The 21,626-nt window shown below is 33.6% G+C and overlaps 1 protein-coding gene across 1 annotated transcript; it reads right to left on the minus strand.

Annotated features, from left to right (window-relative positions):
• Nucleotides 1-1,287: 1,287 nt before the first annotated feature.
• LOC143055467 (protein disulfide-isomerase A6 homolog) lies at nucleotides 1,288-20,233 on the minus strand. Its single transcript, XM_076228617.1, has 12 exons — nucleotides 20,097-20,233; nucleotides 16,608-16,743; nucleotides 15,826-15,883; nucleotides 15,087-15,213; nucleotides 14,550-14,683; nucleotides 13,785-14,006; nucleotides 13,161-13,313; nucleotides 12,163-12,320; nucleotides 4,605-4,677; nucleotides 3,776-3,861; nucleotides 2,939-3,029; nucleotides 1,288-2,122 (listed from the first exon to the last, which is right to left on the minus strand). Exons 1-12 carry the CDS (start codon nucleotides 20,107-20,109, stop codon nucleotides 2,057-2,059), a joined length of 1,317 nt encoding a protein of 438 aa, XP_076084732.1. The 5' UTR covers nucleotides 20,110-20,233; the 3' UTR covers nucleotides 1,288-2,056.
• Nucleotides 20,234-21,626: the final 1,393 nt, after the last annotated feature.

Consider the following 21,626-nt stretch of genomic DNA (forward strand, 5'->3'; position numbering starts at 1 on the left):
AATAAGTGTTTTATACGTCTGTACAATGACATGGGCATATACATACAAGAATAATAATCTTATTTTAAATAGAAATGTCACACTTTTATCTGACAATGAAAGGACATTTAAATAACGTATTTTAAAGCACACAGGTGCAATCAAGATCGATTAAATGTACAAAGGTAATAAATCTGGCTAATCCGATGATGTTGTCACGCGTCATTAATTTTCAGAACATCCGATGGGCAATAAACCAATTAACAGCCACGCGGTGTTGGGAGAGAATCTTTGGAGGAAATTGGGAGTATAATCCGTGATTCGCGGTGTCACACCGCTACACTCGGAAATCGGTGATTAGAGTTCGCGATTACATACTCTCTGGGCGTACTGTATTGCATAAAGTATTAGAAAAAAAGACCAAAACTCAAAAACTTAACTTTGACCACTGAACCATGAAAATGAGGTCAAGGTCAGATGACAACTGCCAGCTAGACATTTATACCTTACAATCATTCCATAAATCAAATATAGCAGACCTGTTGCATACAGTATAAGAAAAATAGACCAAAACACAAAAACTTAACTATAACCACTGAACCATGAAAATAAGGTCAAGGTCAGATGACACCTGCCAGTTGGACATGTACACCAAGTCCTTCCATACACCGAATGTACTAGACCTTTTGCTTATAGTATCTGAGATGTGGACAACCACCAAAACTATCTATGTCGAGCTTTCTGAGACAAAAGTAGCAGGCTCGACAAAAATTAAAGTAAAAACATTTGTTTTAAAAAATAATTTATTTATTCATATAATCATCACATATTTCATTGTCAACATTTAATGTCTTTAAATCATTCATACAAACATTCACCATATAAACAAGTGCTATAATCATTCACATACACATGCAAAATGATCATCATATAATTCAGACTAAATAAAACTAATTCTCGAGTTTAAGTCTTCAAGAAGATCAATGCTGGGGGTCCAATTGCAACATTTCAATACATAAACATAAAGGATCCAGGTATCTTTAGTTTTTTTAGAACCGTTTTTCTTCATTAAACAAAAACAAGATTGGCATCCATGAACAATGATGAATCCACAATATATATTTTTTTTAACAATTTAGTTCTTTTTCTTAAATAAAATAACAGAAGACTTTAACCTTAAAATTAATTTTCATGGCCTTACAATTGTGCTTTATTTTCACAGAAGACATAAGCTTAGAATATATGCAAAATCTACTTGTGCTTTATTTTCATAGAAGACAACAGCTTTAAATAGACAACAACAAATGGTTTTGCTTTCTAATTTTTTATGACTAAAATGTTTCTATCTCAGAATCAGATTGCATGTACAACCTAAGAAAACAAAACAAGTATCAATGAACAAATAAAACATGTGTTCCTTTTATACACAATTATGACCTTGCATATCGGATTTCATGAACAAAAAGGGGGAGGGTTACTGAATGTCACATATTTGTTCCCTGATTAGTCATTTACAAAAATCAAAATCTAATAAACAGGCAACTGAACTTCAAAACTAGGTAACACTGACCATGTTCTGACTAAAACTTAAACTGCATGAAGTTGAAAAAAAAGCAAAGTAACAAATCAAAGAGTAAATAGAGTATAAAAAATATAGCAAATTAATTTTATAGTAGCTTTTAATAAAATTGGATAACACATCCACTTATATTTTTCAGATAGCAACCAAAAAACTAATCATTGCTTCTAACAACAGGAAAATGATGTGCTCAATAACTTCATTTAACAGCTGGTTTGTTAAGAACTGTAAATTCAGAAATTATTGTGTGAATACTTTGTATTTCCCAATAATTAAAACTTTCATTTTGAAATTTTTTGTACGAACAAAACAGTATTTTTCTGAATATCGCAAAAACTGAAATCCCAATATAGTCTACAATGACAAAATCTCAATAATAAATGCATGGAATAATTTCTGAATTTACAGTATTACATAGTGACTTTTACATGATCTGATGATCAAATCCTCCGTAAAATAATGAGCAAACAAACATGAACTCCTCTACAATTAGTTGTATTACAATTCATCCTTCAAATCGTCTAATTCTACATCCGACAAGTCTATATCATCTTCTACTGGTAACTGTAATTAGATAAAATAATCACTTTAATTTGCATTTAAGAAATATTTGATTGTTGAATTTCAACTTTATCATAACATATGAGAAAAGTCATACTTTTATTTAACATATTTCAAAAGTTTTAAAACTGGGTAAAACAAATCATTCATAAGACTACAATGTACATTATGGGCTTCAGAGTTGGCACATTTTGGATATATTGTCAAAATACAATGATTTTGTGCATATTTTTTTTTTTTTTTTATCTAAAGCTTTAGGACATGTAGGAAAAGCTTGGACACAATCTACAATCCAAAATGTTCTTTAACTAAAAAGTGCCAATGATTTGATTAATTCCATAAATTTCAGGATACAAACAAAATTTAGATCAGGGTTGTGGTCTAAGTAAATTATGCTAAAAATTATTTTTTAACTATGGAAAATTTGACCACAACAGATGCTAAAGTACAAATTATGCATAATTAAGGGGTAATTTTTCCCTAATTTTTAATGTGATATGCCAAAAAACCAAATTTCGAATTAAAAGTTAATAGTTAAATCACAACTATTGCGAAGTGAAATTTATAACATTTAGGCAAGAAAAACAATATTATAATCTTTAGGGGAATTGTAACCCTTTCAGGAATCTGCCACTATTTCATATGCACTGCCTGCAATTTCAGGCTGGCAGTCTTTTATTGTCATCCCTTCTGTAGATAATCTACTGTCTCTTCAAAGTAATCATAACATGCTTGTCTTATTGACAAACATCCATCATCTCATTTTACTTATATTCACACTGTCCCAAAATAGAATAAGTGAGAAATGTAGGTTCTTACCTGTCCATCTTTGCCGTCCCAGGCCTCTGTTTTATCTACTTTTGGTAAATCTTTTAATGGTTCTGTTGATCCTTTACCATAGGATAAACTCCTGAAATTTATACATATTTTTAGATATACAGCAATGGAAAACATTGTATTAGAATAAAGCTTTTACTGCTACACATTTTGATACGATTGGATATATCAAACTGGATGAAAAGAAATTGAACATTAATAGGTAAAATAATAGTAGTAAAATCATTAATATTTCCAAATTTAACCTATATAAGAAGTGAATTTCGATCAATTCGTTTAAGCAGCCAAACTAAGACCACCTGCAAACAAGCACATTCCTTAGTTTTCTATGTTGTGTTTTTTGACAGTAGGTCTTTCTCTTTTTTAGCCCTGGCGTTGTCAGTTTGTTTTCTATTTATAACTTTGAATGTCACTCAGATATCTTTCGCCTCTCTTTGAATGTTTATTCATAAGTCTAAATTTGTAACCTTGCATTAATCATGTTCGCCATATAATTGGTTGTTTTTTTACCCCTGACAATGCAAATAATTGTATACAGTGTATTGAAATTTCTATTTAGATGGATACATATAAAGTAAAAACACAAAAATACTGAACTCCGAGGAAAATTCAAAAAGGAAAATCAAAAATCAAAAGGCAAAATCAAAAGTTCAAACACATCAAACGAATGGATAACAACTGTCATATTCCTGACTTGGTACAGGTATTTTCTAATGTAGAAAATGGTGGATTGAACCTGATTTTATAGCTAGCTAAACCTCTCACTTGTATGACAGTCGCATCAAATTCCATTACAATGTCAACGATGCATGAACATACCTTAAATATTCATTAATACCAATCTCTGTAAATGGTCCTTTTAATAAAACATATAACTTTTTCCTTGAATTAACAGCTGCCATTGCCTGGAATTATATAAAACATATTGTTGATAGCTAGTACAGTAAAACCTTTTGAAAACATACATGTAGAAATTTGTTCATTCAAAACCATTGAGTAATCCAGTCTACACTAATAATTATCTCCTTTTTATTCCAAGGTCTCTTCTAATAAAACATGACTTGCGCCCTGGGATCCAATTTGATAATTGATAAGTGGGATAATCATCTACATGTAAATAGGCACATTTAGAATTTCTCTAACACTTTCACTCTACAAAAATACCCAAAGTTTGTCAATTATATGTACCTTCCCTAAGTATAGGCTAAAGCATGTTTTATATATTGAACAGCCTATAGCTGGTAACATGTAACTCATTCTCTAATCTTGTGTCTTGAAGTATGACCTGATACTTCAAAAACAATTTCTGCTTTTCATTGTTATTCATGTTGTATTTTCAAAGCTTGAATATCAATAAATTCATAATACTATTCAAAAGATTACATTGTCATTCATTTTCAGCTGGTTCCCAATTCAATTTATGGTGTATATTACGTATGTAACATGGTGTCCACAACATACACCTCTTCTCTTTTTCAAAAAGGATTGATTCATTTAATAAGTGTTAATACAAGAGAGAAGTGTTAGCTATATCCTTCATATTTTTTTTTCAGCCTTCTGTTTTTTTTAGTGTTGAATTTTTTGGAACAGTATATGGGAAAACCTGTGCAATTTATGTTTTCACACGAAACCAAAAACATATACTTACAGGATAACCAAATCCACCAATACCTAAAGTCTGTTCCAAATTTGGTTGTGCAGCAGCTTCAGTCCACAGCCATCTGAAACAAGAAGTCTGATTTTATCTTGTGATAATTGAGCTAATAAAAAAGTTTTCACAACATTAAATGCATATCTATTAATAAGTTGAAAACTATTTTCTAAATACAGGAGCACATTTCAGTTTTGTATTTTACATTTTTTGGGGATATTGTTTTTGTTAGTCATATATTATTTTTCTATTACATAGTCATTAATATATATCGTGTTGTTTGTGTTTCCCAATCTCTCCTCATGATCATGGCAATTTTATAACGGGATATGTGTGGCTGTTAAAGGTGAAAGGTTGGGTCAAAAAGATTGTGAATTATGTTAAAATGACCGTCTCTAAAGAAATTTCAAAGTAGTGAAAACTAAAAAGTAGATGACAGTTTCATGCTTTGCCCAACCAGACTTTTATCGACCATTATACACATGTCTGGAATATCAATATATGACTGTTTTGGAAGCCTTGACTCACCCCCACTGTTGTTTTTTGTATTTTTCTGCCATAACTTTCAAAGTTGCTATGTATTTGTTTCTACAGGCTGACTGACAGTCTAAAATGTTAGGGAGGACTGCAACAACAAGAGTTATTTCCCTTCTTCTTACTCACCCCCACTGTTGTTTTTTGTATTTTTCTGCCATAACTTTCAATGTTGCTATGTATTTGTTTCTACAGGCTGACTGACAGTCTAAAATGTTAGGGAGGACTGCAACAACAAGAGTTATTTCCCTTCTTCTTACTCACCCCCACTGTTGTTTTTTGTATTTTTCTGCCATAACTTTCAAAGTTGCTATGTATTTGTTTCTACAGGCTGACTGACAGTCTAAAATGTTAGGGAGGACTGCAACAACAAGAGTTATTTCCCTTCTTCTTACTCACCCCCACTGTTGTTTTTTGTATTTTTCTGCCATAACTTTCAAAGTTGCTATGTATTTGTTTCTACAGGCTGACTGACAGTCTAAAATGTTAGGGAGGACTGCAACAACAAGAGTTATTTCCCTTCTTCTTACTCACCCCCACTGTTGTTTTTTGTATTTTTCTGCCATAACTTTCAAAGTTGCTATGTATTTGTTTCTACAGGCTGACTGACAGTCTAAAATGTTAGGGAGGACTGCAACAACAAGAGTTATTTCCCTTCTTCTTACTCACCCCCACTGTTGTTTTTTGTATTTTTCTGCCATAACTTTCAATGTTGCTATGTATTTGTTTCTACAGGCTGACTGACAGTCTAAAATGTTAGGGAGGACTGCAACAACAAGAGTTATTTCCCTTCTTCTTACTCACCCCCACTGTTGTTTTTTGTATTTTTCTGCCATAACTTTCAATGTTGCTATGTATTTGTTTCTACAGGCTGACTGACAGTCTAAAATGTTAGGGAGGACTGCAACAGCAAGAGTTATTTCCCTTCTTCTTACTCACCCCCACTGTTGTTTTTTGTATTTTTCTGCCATAACTTTCAAAGTTGCTATGTATTTGTTTCTACAGGCTGACTGACAGTCTAAAATGTTAGGGAGGACTGCAACAACAAGAGTTATTTCCCTTCTTCTTACTCACCCCCACTGTTGTTTTTTGTATTTTTGTGCAATAACTTTCAATGTTGCTATGTATTTGTTTCTACAGGCTGACTGACAGTCTAAAATGTTAGGGAGGACTGCAACAACAAGAGTTATTTCCCTTCTTCTTACTCACCCCCACTGTTGTTTTTTGTATTTTTCTGCCATAACTTTCAAAGTTGCTATGTATTTGTTTCTACAGGCTGACTGACAGTCTAAAATGTTAGGGAGGACTGCAACAACAAGAGTTATTTCCCTTCTTCTTACTCACCCCCACTGTTGTTTTTTGTATTTTTCTGCCATAACTTTCAAAGTTGCTATGTATTTGTTTCTACAGGCTGACTGACAGTCTAAAATGTTAGGGAGGACTGCAACAACAAGAGTTATTTCCCTTCTTCTTACTCACCCCCACTGTTGTTTTTTGTATTTTTCTGCCATAACTTTCAAAGTTGCTATGTATTTGTTTCTACAGGCTGACTGACAGTCTAAAATGTTAGGGAGGACTGCAACAACAAGAGTTATTTCCCTTCTTCTTACTCACCCCCACTGTTGTTTTTTGTATTTTTCTGCCATAACTTTCAATGTTGCTATGTATTTGTTTCTACAGGCTGACTGACAGTCTAAAATGTTAGGGAGGACTGCAACAACAAGAGTTATTTCCCTTCTTCTTACTCACCCCCACTGTTGTTTTTTGTATTTTTCTGCCATAACTTTCAATGTTGCTATGTATTTGTTTCTACAGGCTGACTGACAGTCTAAAATGTTAGGGAGGACTGCAACAGCAAGAGTTATTTCCCTTCTTCTTACTCACCCCCACTGTTGTTTTTTGTATTTTTCTGCCATAACTTTCAATGTTGCTATGTATTTGTTTCTACAGGCTGACTGACAGTCTAAAATGTTAGGGAGGACTGCAACAACAAGAGTTATTTCCCTTCTTCTTACTCACCCCCACTGTTGTTTTTTGTATTTTTCTGCCATAACTTTCAAAGTTGCTATGTATTTGTTTCTACAGGCTGACTGACAGTCTAAAATGTTAGGGAGGACTGCAACAACAAGAGTTATTTCCCTTCTTCTTACTCACCCCCACTGTTGTTTTTTGTATTTTTCTGCCATAACTTTCAAAGTTGCTATGTATTTGTTTCTACAGGCTGACTGACAGTCTAAAATGTTAGGGAGGACTGCAACAACAAGAGTTATTTCCCTTCTTCTTACTCACCCCCACTGTTGTTTTTTGTATTTTTCTGCCATAACTTTCAAAGTTGCTATGTATTTGTTTCTACAGGCTGACTGACAGTCTAAAATGTTAGGGAGGACTGCAACAACAAGAGTTATTTCCCTTCTTCTTACTCACCCCCACTGTTGTTTTTTGTATTTTTCTGCCATAACTTTCAAAGTTGCTATGTATTTGTTTCTACAGGCTGACTGACAGTCTAAAATGTTAGGGAGGACTGCAACAACAAGAGTTATTTCCCTTCTTCTTACTCACCCCCACTGTTGTTTTTTGTATTTTTCTGCCATAACTTTCAAAGTTGCTATGTATTTGTTTCTACAGGCTGACTGACAGTCTAAAATGTTAGGGAGGACTGCAACAACAAGAGTTATTTCCCTTCTTCTTACTCACCCCCACTGTTGTTTTTTGTATTTTTCTGCCATAACTTTCAATGTTGCTATGTATTTGTTTCTACAGGCTGACTGACAGTCTAAAATGTTAGGGAGGACTGCAACAACAAGAGTTATTTCCCTTCTTCTTACTCACCCCCACTGTTGTTTTTTGTATTTTTCTGCCATAACTTTCAAAGTTGCTATGTATTTGTTTCTACAGGCTGACTGACAGTCTAAAATGTTAGGGAGGACTGCAACAACAAGAGTTATTTCCCTTCTTCTTACTCACCCCCACTGTTGTTTTTTGTATTTTTCTGCCATAACTTTCAAAGTTGCTATGTATTTGTTTCTACAGGCTGACTGACAGTCTAAAATGTTAGGGAGGACTGCAACAACAAGAGTTATTTCCCTTCTTCTTACTCACCCCCACTGTTGTTTTTTGTATTTTTCTGCCATAACTTTCAAAGTTGCTATGTATTTGTTTCTACAGGCTGACTGACAGTCTAAAATGTTAGGGAGGACTGCAACAACAAGAGTTATTTCCCTTCTTCTTACTCACCCCCACTGTTGTTTTTTGTATTTTTCTGCCATAACTTTCAAAGTTGCTATGTATTTGTTTCTACAGGCTGACTGACAGTCTAAAATGTTAGGGAGGACTGCAACAACAAGAGTTATTTCCCTTCTTCTTACTCACCCCCACTGTTGTTTTTTGTATTTTTCTGCCATAACTTTCAATGTTGCTATGTATTTGTTTCTACAGGCTGACTGACAGTCTAAAATGTTAGGGAGGACTGCAACAACAAGAGTTATTTCCCTTCTTCTTACTCACCCCCACTGTTGTTTTTTGTATTTTTCTGCCATAACTTTCAATGTTGCTATGTATTTGTTTCTACAGGCTGACTGACAGTCTAAAATGTTAGGGAGGACTGCAACAGCAAGAGTTATTTCCCTTCTTCTTACTCACCCCCACTGTTGTTTTTTGTATTTTTCTGCCATAACTTTCAATGTTGCTATGTATTTGTTTCTACAGGCTGACTGACAGTCTAAAATGTTAGGGAGGACTGCAACAACAAGAGTTATTTCCCTTCTTCTTACTCACCCCCACTGTTGTTTTTTGTATTTTTCTGCCATAACTTTCAAAGTTGCTATGTATTTGTTTCTACAGGCTGACTGACAGTCTAAAATGTTAGGGAGGACTGCAACAACAAGAGTTATTTCCCTTCTTCTTACTCACCCCCACTGTTGTTTTTTGTATTTTTCTGCCATAACTTTCAAAGTTGCTATGTATTTGTTTCTACAGGCTGACTGACAGTCTAAAATGTTAGGGAGGACTGCAACAACAAGAGTTATTTCCCTTCTTCTTACTCACCCCCACTGTTGTTTTTTGTATTTTTCTGCCATAACTTTCAAAGTTGCTATGTATTTGTTTCTACAGGCTGACTGACAGTCTAAAATGTTAGGGAGGACTGCAACAACAAGAGTTATTTCCCTTCTTCTTACTCACCCCCACTGTTGTTTTTTGTATTTTTCTGCCATAACTTTCAATGTTGCTATGTATTTGTTTCTACAGGCTGACTGACAGTCTAAAATGTTAGGGAGGACTGCAACAACAAGGGTTATTTCCCTTCTTCTTACTCACCCCCACTGTTGTTTTTTGTATTTTTCTGCCATAACTTTCAATGCTGCTATGTATTTGTTTCTACAGGCTGACTGACAGTCTAAAATGTTAGGGAGGACTGCAACAACAAGAGTTATTTCCCTTCTTCTTACTCACCCCCACTGTTGTTTTTGTATTTTTCTGCCATAACTTTCAATGTTGCTATGTATTTGTTTCTACAGGCTGACTGACAGTCTAAAATGTTAGGGAGGACTGCAACAACAAGAGTTATTTCCCTTCTTCTTACTCACCCCCACTGTTGTTTTTTGTATTTTTCTGCCATAACTTTCAATGTTGCTATGTATTTGTTTCTACAGGCTGACTGACAGTCTAAAATGTTAGGGAGGACTGCAACAACAAGAGTTATTTCCCTTCTTCTTACTCACCCCCACTGTTGTTTTTTGTATTTTTCTGCCATAACTTTCAATGTTGCTATGTATTTGTTTCTACAGGCTGACTGACAGTCTAAAATGTTAGGGAGGACTGCAACAGCAAGAGTTATTTCCCTTCTTCTTACTCACCCCCACTGTTGTTTTTTGTATTTTTCTGCCATAACTTTCAATGTTGCTATGTATTTGTTTCTACAGGCTGACTGACAGTCTAAAATGTTAGGGAGGACTGCAACAACAAGAGTTATTTCCCTTCTTCTTACTCACCCCCACTGTTGTTTTTTGTATTTTTCTGCCATAACTTTCAAAGTTGCTATGTATTTGTTTCTACAGGCTGACTGACAGTCTAAAATGTTAGGGAGGACTGCAACAACAAGAGTTATTTCCCTTCTTCTTACTCACCCCCACTGTTGTTTTTTGTATTTTTCTGCCATAACTTTCAAAGTTGCTATGTATTTGTTTCTACAGGCTGACTGACAGTCTAAAATGTTAGGGAGGACTGCAACAACAAGAGTTATTTCCCTTCTTCTTACTCACCCCCACTGTTGTTTTTTGTATTTTTCTGCCATAACTTTCAAAGTTGCTATGTATTTGTTTCTACAGGCTGACTGACAGTCTAAAATGTTAGGGAGGACTGCAACAACAAGAGTTATTTCCCTTCTTCTTACTCACCCCCACTGTTGTTTTTTGTATTTTTCTGCCATAACTTTCAATGTTGCTATGTATTTGTTTCTACAGGCTGACTGACAGTCTAAAATGTTAGGGAGGACTGCAACAACAAGAGTTATTTCCCTTCTTCTTACTCACCCCCACTGTTGTTTTTTGTATTTTTCTGCCATAACTTTCAATGCTGCTATGTATTTGTTTCTACAGGCTGACTGACAGTCTAAAATGTTAGGGAGGACTGCAACAACAAGAGTTATTTCCCTTCTTCTTACTCACCCCCACTGTTGTTTTTTGTATTTTTCTGCCATAACTTTCAAAGTTGCTATGTATTTGTTTCTACAGGCTGACTGACAGTCTAAAATGTTAGGGAGGACTGCAACAACAAGAGTTATTTCCCTTCTTCTTACTCACCCCCACTGTTGTTTTTTGTATTTTTCTGCCATAACTTTCAATGTTGCTATGTATTTGTTTCTACAGGCTGACTGACAGTCTAAAATGTTAGGGAGGACTGCAACAGCAAGAGTTATTTCCCTTCTTCTTACTCACCCCCACTGTTGTTTTTTGTATTTTTCTGCCATAACTTTCAATGTTGCTATGTATTTGTTTCTACAGGCTGACTGACAGTCTAAAATGTTAGGGAGGACTGCAACAACAAGAGTTATTTCCCTTCTTCTTACTCACCCCCACTGTTGTTTTTTGTATTTTTCTGCCATAACTTTCAAAGTTGCTATGTATTTGTTTCTACAGGCTGACTGACAGTCTAAAATGTTAGGGAGGACTGCAACAACAAGAGTTATTTCCCTTCTTCTTACTCACCCCCACTGTTGTTTTTTGTATTTTTCTGCCATAACTTTCAAAGTTGCTATGTATTTGTTTCTACAGGCTGACTGACAGTCTAAAATGTTAGGGAGGACTGCAACAACAAGAGTTATTTCCCTTCTTCTTACTCACCCCCACTGTTGTTTTTTGTATTTTTCTGCCATAACTTTCAATGCTGCTATGTATTTGTTTCTACAGGCTGACTGACAGTCTAAAATGTTAGGGAGGACTGCAACAACAAGAGTTATTTCCCTTCTTCTTACTCACCCCCACTGTTGTTTTTTGTATTTTTCTGCCATAACTTTCAATGTTGCTATGTATTTGTTTCTACAGGCTGACTGACAGTCTAAAATGTTAGGGAGGACTGCAACAACAAGAGTTATTTCCCTTCTTCTTACTCACCCCCACTGTTGTTTTTTGTATTTTTCTGCCATAACTTTCAATGCTGCTATCATGGCTATGTATTTGTTTCTACAGGCTGACTGACAGTCTAAAATGTTAGGGAGGACTGCAACAACAAGAGTTATTTCCCTTCTTCTTACTCACCCCCACTGTTGTTTTTGTATTTTTCTGCCATAACTTTCAATGTTGCTATGTATTTGTTTCTACAGGCTGACTGACAGTCTAAAATGTTAGGGAGGACTGCAACAACAAGAGTTATTTCCCTTCTTCTTACTCACCCCCACTGTTGTTTTTTGTATTTTTCTGCCATAACTTTCAATGTTGCTATGTATTTGTTTCTACAGGCTGACTGACAGTCTAAAATGTTAGGGAGGACTGCAACAACAAGAGTTATTTCCCTTCTTCTTACTCACCCCCACTGTTGTTTTTTGTATTTTTCTGCCATAACTTTCAATGTTGCTATGTATTTGTTTCTACAGGCTGACTGACAGTCTAAAATGTTAGGGAGGACTGCAACAACACAGAGCTGGCTCTCTTGACAATTCTTGTCAAATACATCTTGAGTTGTAATCTACAAAAAAAGAAACAATAAGCTATAACATAAAAACACATATTAAATATGTATCAATTGTGTAAAACATTTCAATACAGTTCGGTCTCTTAACACATTGAGCTAACTGAGCACTTGCACACAGGATTGAAATGGGACAAGAGAGAAATAATTCTAATGCAATTACTTTGTATCAATGGTTTTGATTGGATAACAGCATATAATTCTTGATCTCCCGGTCTGTACCTAAGGAATCTAAAATTTTGATATTTGAATGTATTGACATGTCATTCAAGAAAAACAAAGGTCACATTGCGTGTTGAAAAATGTTATTAAGTTGTTTTACATTGTGATAGGGTCAAGAAGCCAGAAACTTCCAAGTACTGTAAATTCAGAAATTATTGTGATTTTTTTTTAATTTGTGAATAATGCCATGTGGTGAGAATTCTAATAACAAAAACTTGCATAGCTATATATACATGTATGATACGTATCTTTATGCTGATTTCACTGAAATCGCAATAAATAAACTTAGATTATTTCCATTTTTTCAAATTACAATAATAAATGCATGCATTATTTTCTGAATTTAAAGTATATAATTGATGCCGGAAGCATATCTGTGTCGTCACTCAGTTAAGGAGCCATAGAAGATAACGTCATTCTGTGGAATTTATTTCAATTAAAATTTTACACTGAAATAATGACTAATACATGTTATATTGAATTTTCTATTGATCTTACATTGAAATAGAGATATATCTGTATTGTATTTGAAGCTTTTTGAACGTCCATCATTAGTTTTTCCTAATTGAGAAACAAGATCTTTTCTGGTTAGTTGGAATAATCACTATTATCTACCTCATATATTTCTGGTGCTGGTAGGTTAGCAGTATATCTGTCATTCACCCAGGCTACAATATCTGAAGCTGTTCTTCCACCATCATACTCCTGTGCATCACTCTCAGATTTCTTACCGGCTGGGAACATTTTAATTGTTGGATATCCTCTAACCTGTAACAATGATTAAGTTAACATTAAGAATAATCTCTAACCAATAACAATGATTAAGTTAACATTAAGAATAATCTCTAACCAATAATATTTATTTAATTAACATTCAGAATAATCTCTAACCAATAACATTTATTCAATTAACATTCAGAATAATTTCTTACCAGTAACATTGATTAAATAAACATTTAGAATAACACCTGACCTATAACCATTGCTTTCTACCACTTCATTTCTTACTCTGTTGGATAGATGTCTTATTGGCAATCATACCCCTGGCCTATCTCCTTATTTTTATTTACGTCTACTAAGGTTCAGGTCCATGCATATGTGACCACACATGTCATGGTACAGTTCTTTAAACGAAAACTTCAACCTACCTGATACAAGATAAGGACGGACATACAGACCTAAAACAAAAGATTTCATCATCCATATATGGAAAATGAGGCATACGAACAAAATACCTACCCCATATCTGTTGGCCATAACTGTGTGGACTGTGGCATCTAGAGTTCCCATTTTAATCTTCCCTTTCAGTTGTGTGGCAGCCTGTGTCCAATGTGGAGCCAGATTTTTACAGTGGCCACACCATGGAGCAAAGAATTCAACAAGCCACATGTCATCACCATTAATAACCAAATCTTCAAAGTTACTGTCTGTCAATTCAATCACTGCACCTGGGTCTGGTTTCTACAGGATAAGAAAAATAGTTTTCATAAAAACTTTCATCAACCTAATTTTAAATTATTTTATGTTGTGTTCTAATGTTCTCCCTGGGGACCTTAAAGCACCATGGTACTTTCTTGGATAATATTATATAGAATGTATAGAGTATAAAAACCCAATAGTGCTATTTATTTTGGAAAACCAGTGCTATTTGAAAATTCTGGGGAGAGCACACTTCTTTTTCTAGAATTTTCAAATAGAAACTTGGTATTTGAAATAGCACTGATTTTCTATTTCAAAGTACATTTATAAGTAAGGCTTTCCTTTGTTAAATCTTAGCTAAGTGCCATTAGGCCCTTTAGAGAACATTGAAGAATTCATGTACATTTATTTTGCAACTTTGTTCCAATGAATTCTATGTGTAGAATTTAAAAAGAAATAACTGTTAAAATTAAGATCCAGAGTATTTAAAACGGAACAACATTTTTTTAAATAGTGCTTTGATTCCACAACTGTTGAATCCCACTCCATCTTTCCACTTGTCCTTCACATTGTATGATTATTCACCTGAGATCCACCTCCACTGCTGCCACCACCGCTACGTGAACCACCACTTCCACCCCTACCCGCCATTCTGTCTTTCACCATTGATTGTACTTTGCTTAAGGCAGAGTTTACAATGGCATCAGCAGTCCTGCCTCCTGAAATGTTAATCATCTTTTGTATTAGTCTGGACTAAAAATTCTAAGAAATGTTGCAGGGCATAAAAATGTGCACGATTCAAGCATTTCAAAATTGGGTAGAAACAGAACATCAGAAGTTTTCTTCATTGTTTATATTTTGTATAAAAATCATATCATTTTCATTTGATTTTCAGAATCATTTCAGAAATAAGAAAAAGGATGAAATTGAATTAATAATATATGATTAATATACACATGATATATTTAATGAAAATATGAAAATTGAAAAGTAATAAATGCGTTTTGAATGAAAAAAAACCCAGAGGAACTCAAAAGGAATTTCTGAATTTAAAATAATCAAAAATTAATTTCTGTGTTGAAGTTTACGTTTGATTCATATTCAAGTGTAAAAAACACTAACCTTGATAATCTTCAGGCTTGTTCTTATTAAGTCCGAATATTTTAATGGTAGGGAAGCCCTGAACACTAAATCTTCCTCCAAGTTCTCTATGGTCATCTGCATTCACTGCTCCTACCTTGACCACACCCTGAAAATGTAAGAACAAAGGATAGATTGAGAAACTGAAAATTATTTTAAAATGTGTTTGGCCACTTTATAAACTAACACAAATAGCAGTCTTCAATATCAGTCACAGGCCACCAGCACAGGCTTCATGGGCTTGTAAAATTACTTTCATGTCTGTATACTAAAGAATTTATACTTTAGGTTAATAATCTTTATTAAAAATTTGCATCTAAATTGTATTTATTTATAAATCTATATTTTGTAGATTAGACATTTACAACGGTTTCGAATACAAATATCATGATCATTTAAGACAAAGTACTGTTAATTTAGAAATTATTGCAATGTTTCATTATTGCGAAAAATACGACAGGGTTATAATCACAATATTATTAAAACACACATTTTAATTTGTTGTATATGAAATAAACAGGGTTTTTCACGATATCCCAAAATTTAAAATTGCATTTAACATGTTTAAGTCTAAAATTACAAAATCGCAATAATTAATGCACACAATAATTTCTGTGTATTTACAGTATACATATCATTGAATTAATAGACCTTAAATCTTAAAACCAATGAAAATTAAGTAACTATCAGGAATATATTGCATGTCACATTATTCTCTTACCTGGAGTGCTTTAGCTGCTTTTTTCCATTCAGGTGTTAAAGATTGACAATGTCCACACCTGTATAGGTAAAAATATATGTAAATGTTAAAACAGTAATGGAAATCACTGTCATAATCTAATATGAGATATTTTCATACTATATTTTTCCTAAACTTTATGTTGAAAGGAGACACCAAACCAATAACAACGTATAATGAAATATGCAGATTCTTTTATGATTCCTGAATCAAAGATTTGTTATCAGATACAAGTACCTGAAAGGGACAAATTTTAATGTGATCTGAAAAGTCTGATAATATTATCAGAATATCACATTTTAAAATTTGATCATGCAAATTGAAGAGGCTACATACACATGATACACAACATAATTCATTGTGTAATTAGAGAAAAAAATGCGTATCTCAAAGTAGACCATATATTACACATTGTACATGTTGTAATGGAATTCTAAGTTCACAAGAAGGTCAAGCATGATAATTACTTTTTTTAATCAGGTTTAGTCGGTTTTTTTGCATATTGCATCTTTTCGTCTTCATTGTTTTATAAAGGTATATATATAAAGGTAACACACGGCCAGAGAAAGCTCTATTTTTAAGAGCTCAGGTGGTCGTGTGGTCTAGCGGGAGGGCTGCAGTGCAGGCGATTTGGTGTCACGATATCACAGTAGCATGGGTTCGAATCCCGGCGAGGGAAGAACCACAAATTTGCGAAAGCAAATTTACAGATCTAACATTGTTGGGTTGATGTTTAGACGAGTTATATATCAGTATATACATACCATGGGGCATAGAACTCAACAATCCACAAAGCATCACTGTTAACAACTTCTCGGTCAAAGTTTGATGGGGTAAGATCTACAACTCCATCCCCACTGGAGTAGAAGGCTGTTGCACCAGCACACAAGGCTGCCAATACTACAAAGAAAAATAACTACATTATAGATTTTAATAATTCTATACAAAACTTGTCATTGCACTAAATTACAATTGTATCGTGTCTATCACAACAGGGTTTGACATGTGAGCAAAGGAAGTTAAGTATTTTCAAATGTTTTGAAAATGAAATGAATAATCCAATTACTTTAAACACATGTTAAAAATAAAATTTAAACTACTTTCAGTCTTTTTGACTCCACTGAGTTTACTTATCATGCGAATGCCAATCACAATACATGTAACACCTTAATGAAAGACATACAGTGTATTATTAAATTAAACAACATGAACAAGGCACATGCAGTTCTGCTTTTAGATAATTTTTTCTTCTTTTTTTTCTTTAGATATATTATCATGATTATTGTTAAACATTACATCTTTATCTTTATTGAAAAATAAGCTATTTAAAACTTTAATAAATGATTTATAGCCTTACCAGATGCAGAATCATATCTGACATTGGATTTACCTACTGACATTGACTGAAATGTCCAGAAGGATTTGTAGTATCCAACAAATGTTAAAAGAATGCTCAGAGGGATACGATTGCCATAGTTTTCATTGACACATGTACAGTGTTCTAGGATTCCCATTACCCGTTACCCGGGGTAAGTGGATTAGGACAACGGGTAAGTCATTTTTTAGCCTTTGTCACCCGGTGGTAAGTCAATTTTCAAGTTCGGGGAAGCCGAAAAACTCTTGAAATTTCCCGGTCCTCTTCAATTTTCCCATATCTGCTTTTTATTTTTATTAAATCACGAGAAAAAACTTTGATAAAAGATCGAAGATTTTGTCGATGTCTATCGGCGCTTTTATTCAAGCACTCATTTACTAGGTGTAATCAAGCGCAAAAGAGACCACATTCTTCTATCATTCTAAAAGTCGGTCACGGTGTTGGGAAAAAATCGGAAAATCCGGATTGATAACTGGTGCTTAAATCGGGACATAAACAATTTTTTTTCTTGTCGTCGGAGGAAAATAAACTTACAGTTGCATTTATTATAGCTCTTAATAAATGACATAGTAATAACTATAACATATTTGTCAAATTTAGTAAGAAATCGTTTTTTTTGCGCCGTCCGCATTGGTTGGCGGATTTAACTTTTAGATGTGGGTAAGTAATTTTTTTATTGATCTTACCCGTGGTAAGTCAAGGTGCCAAAAAAATCCTAGAACACTGAATGCAGTCTGCACCAAAAACTTTTTCAACTACTAGTCCGAAGACCAATATTCTGACATTTTTCTTATTTGGCCAAACAAAGTTTTGCAAAAACTCACTAGTCCGAATGAAATTTTACTAGTCTGGGGCATCGGACTAGTGGCTAACCGTGCAGACTGTGAATGTATAGCAGCTCTGCCAACTTTTCATTAAACAAATGCGTGAGATTTGGCCAAAATTTAAAAGATCAAAGAGGAAAAAAATAGATCCAAGGATACTGCCGCAAAAAAGCATGTTCATGCGTGAGTCTCACGCATTTTTGGCAGCCCTGGTACAACTGGATAGTATTATTTATTTTCAAAACTAATTCAACTGCACATGCAAAATGTAATAATCAGAATAGTCACTCAACTTTAAAAATGGCCAATCCCGGATACAATACCATACAAGTGTATGAGCAACGTACTTATTGTGTTTTATTTTTGTACTATCAATTCCAAGTTTACTTTCCACAGCAGTCACTGAGAATAAAAGAAGGTATTTCACTTCGATTTCTTATCACTGTTAATTCTAGGAGGAACCCCATTTCTAACTCTTTAAATATTAATTTCCTTTGAATCAGTGGGCATGACTCCTTTCCGTACACACGAGTTCCTCTGTTTAAATTGAGATCGTTCTTAATATTATAAGACGTTTATCGACATTTAACGAGTTAATTTTTCTTGACGATACGTACTGTATTTCAATTTTGATGGATAATACTTCCGGAAGGGAGACAACTGGAAACGATAATATGGAAGACTCCATTTCGGCTGAAGGGGTGTTATAGGTAAACCTGTTACGATGTGGACATTTATTTTTATAATTTAAATGATGCATACAATTTAAAATTATGCAACAACAATAACCCTAAACAGCAGACAGACATAGAAATAATCCCATGAGTTTCAAATTAATCAATGAAGCGGGGAATCCAGAGCAACCACTCAATCTGATACCCTTTGAAATCAAGAAAACTATACGCATGTGCATTAATACATAACAAACCCGCGACTTGCGATTTGGAACAAAAACGTTTATTAAATATGATGAATGGTTCTCCATTTCTTTTAGTCCAAATAATTATGACGTCTTGAAAGGCTATTATAATTTTTTTCTTTGACGCCTTACTTCGACGTCATAATGCTGAAGCCGCCATTTTCGGTTGGACTTTGAGAGCATATTTTGCTCTCAACTTTGAGACCCAATTTAGCAATCAAATTTCAAAGAAGGCTAAAACAAAATGCATATATAAAAATTCTTACCTTTTATGTGTTTGTTTTACGAAAATATTTCCAATTAATCCCTACAGAAATAATAATATAAGTAACAATTCCATCCGAGGCGGGAACATGTCGACTGCATTTTTTAAAACGTTTGTCGGATTTCTTTTTAGGAGATTATGAAATAATTTTTACACCAAACTCGGTAAAACCCGAATTTCCGGAACCATTGTTTTACATTATCACGGAAATTCAGGTTGGTCAAAATGTACCGAGTTTGGTTCAAAAATATATTTTATACACCTTAAATGAAGCATCTAGAGGAGAAATCAGCTAAACGTTTTTATAAAGCAGTAAATTCCTTATCAAAGTCCAACTGAATATATGAGTTTGGCGTTATGACGTTGATGTAAGGCGTCAAAGAAAAAAATTATAATAGCCTTTCAAGACGTCATAATTATTTGGACTACATTTCTTTATGAGAGTATACAGTATCAAATATCAGTTTCATAACAGTAAAATAAAGAAAAACTCCACTTTAGTTCTTATATGACAGAAATAGAATTATCTGAATTCAGAAAACTCTCATAGTGATTCTCTATATAATCAACCAACTTTTGTTCTGAAAAAAAAAGCCCCACCCCCCTTTTTTCCCCAGTGACTGTTTAAAATTAATCCCCAACTATTTTTACATGAGTTAACAACATATTCACGGTCACAGTGTGACAAGCCATGTCTAAATAAAATATTAACATTAAACATTTAAATCGATATATTTGTAATTTGACAACTTGTGACAAGTTATACAAAAATTTAAAAAAAAAAGTGGCCAAAAAATAATTTACCTGCCGACGTTGCAAAGTTTAATTCAAGTTGTCACTATTTTACCCGAAGATCATTGGAGCACTTACCAAGGACAATCATTTTGCTGTTTTTTTACTTAAATTCCTCTGGTAGTAAATATCTGTGCAAGTTGAAAGTAGTGATGCTGAAATAATCAACAAACACGTTGATGGAACCGGAAACCGATCGTGGCCCGTTTTGATTGGTTAACCTAATTCTTACGTGTAGCAGACAAAACCGGGCACCGATTTCCTTGTAGTTTTTGCGGGAAATTCAATTATTTTAAAAATAACAAATTATTGATCATTATTGTAAAAGATAAATTCGTTCTGGTAAAATTGGCCCAGGCGGACACATACATAACAAGTATAAAAACGCAATGCTTACATAACTAATTTAACTAATATGTTTAGTCTGATGTTAGTAATTTATGTCCCCATGCAGAATTTTTCAGACGAATTCAAGTCCACTAGCATTAATATTCATAGATATTTATAAACATCATTTAAATATGAAAAATATTTTATGAATTAAATCACATGCATTAGCATTTAAACAGTGGAAATTTAAACGTTATTTATTGATACTGTTTAAGATCTAGAGTTGTGTATTTATATATTTAATGAAATGTATGTCCCAGACAATTTCATAGGAAAATATGTCCGGCTGGCAATGCCATTATTATTCCGGCCTAGGTATAAACATGACCACGTTCTTAGTTAAAAAGGTTAAAATTTAATGAAACAAACTTATTTTCATGGAAACAAACTTATTTTCATGGAAACAAGGATTTATACAAATGGAAACAATGGAAATTCTATTTTTATGTCTTAATTTTGTTAAAAGAGTTATAGCTAAAAATATAAGGTAATCTATTCCTGAGGTAGAAAATCCTTAGTATTTCAAAAATTCAATTTTTTTTGTAAACAGTTAATTTATATATATGACCATATCAATGATAATTCATGTCAGCACAGATAAATTGCTGACTACTGGGCTGGTGTTCTACCCTCACGGAATTAAACAGACCATTAATGAGCAAAATAGATAAATAATTGACAAAAAATGTTATAAAATTGAAGAATAAAGAAATGAAGGACCACCATTTTATTTCTATTTTTTTGTGATGAAATATTTATTCCGTAGATAACTTAAAGTATATTTACGCTCACCTTGCTCGTCCGAACTAAAAGTATTTCGTTACCATGTTAACTAAATTCCTTAATATATATAAAACATAACTTTAACATAGATTTTGTTGCTCGCAGCAACTTGTTCTATTCTCTTGTAATCATAATAATCTAATATATGTATAATCTATTTACAATACTTAGAAATATAAATTTGTCATTTTCTAACAACAAATTTTCCAACAAACCGTTATGTGTAAATGAAATAAACTAGTTGTATGTATTCACTATTTTAATATCCATATGATCCATATTCATAAAATATGGCAATAAACGGCACAACTGTACGTAGTGGTCACTGTGATCACCCATGATCAGTTGACTTCTTTAAATGTACAACTGAATCTACGACCATTACACTGCCTAAAGATTTAACGTGCATATGTTCCAGACCGTATGAGTATTTTG

The sequence above is a fragment of the Mytilus galloprovincialis genome, chromosome 12 (assembly GCF_965363235.1).
Source record: "Mytilus galloprovincialis chromosome 12, xbMytGall1.hap1.1, whole genome shotgun sequence".
Classification (NCBI taxonomy): Eukaryota; Metazoa; Mollusca; class Bivalvia; order Mytilida; family Mytilidae; genus Mytilus; species Mytilus galloprovincialis.

Coding starts and splice junctions, on each gene's coding strand:
- LOC143055467 (XM_076228617.1), bottom strand. Junction 14,007..14,549: donor GCAGTGGAGGTGGATCTCAG/GTGAATAATCAT, acceptor CTTATCCTGTAG/AAACCAGACCCAGGTGCAGT. Junction 3,030..3,775: donor GGTATTAATGAATATTTAAG/GTATGTTCATGC, acceptor TATAAATTTCAG/GAGTTTATCCTATGGTAAAG.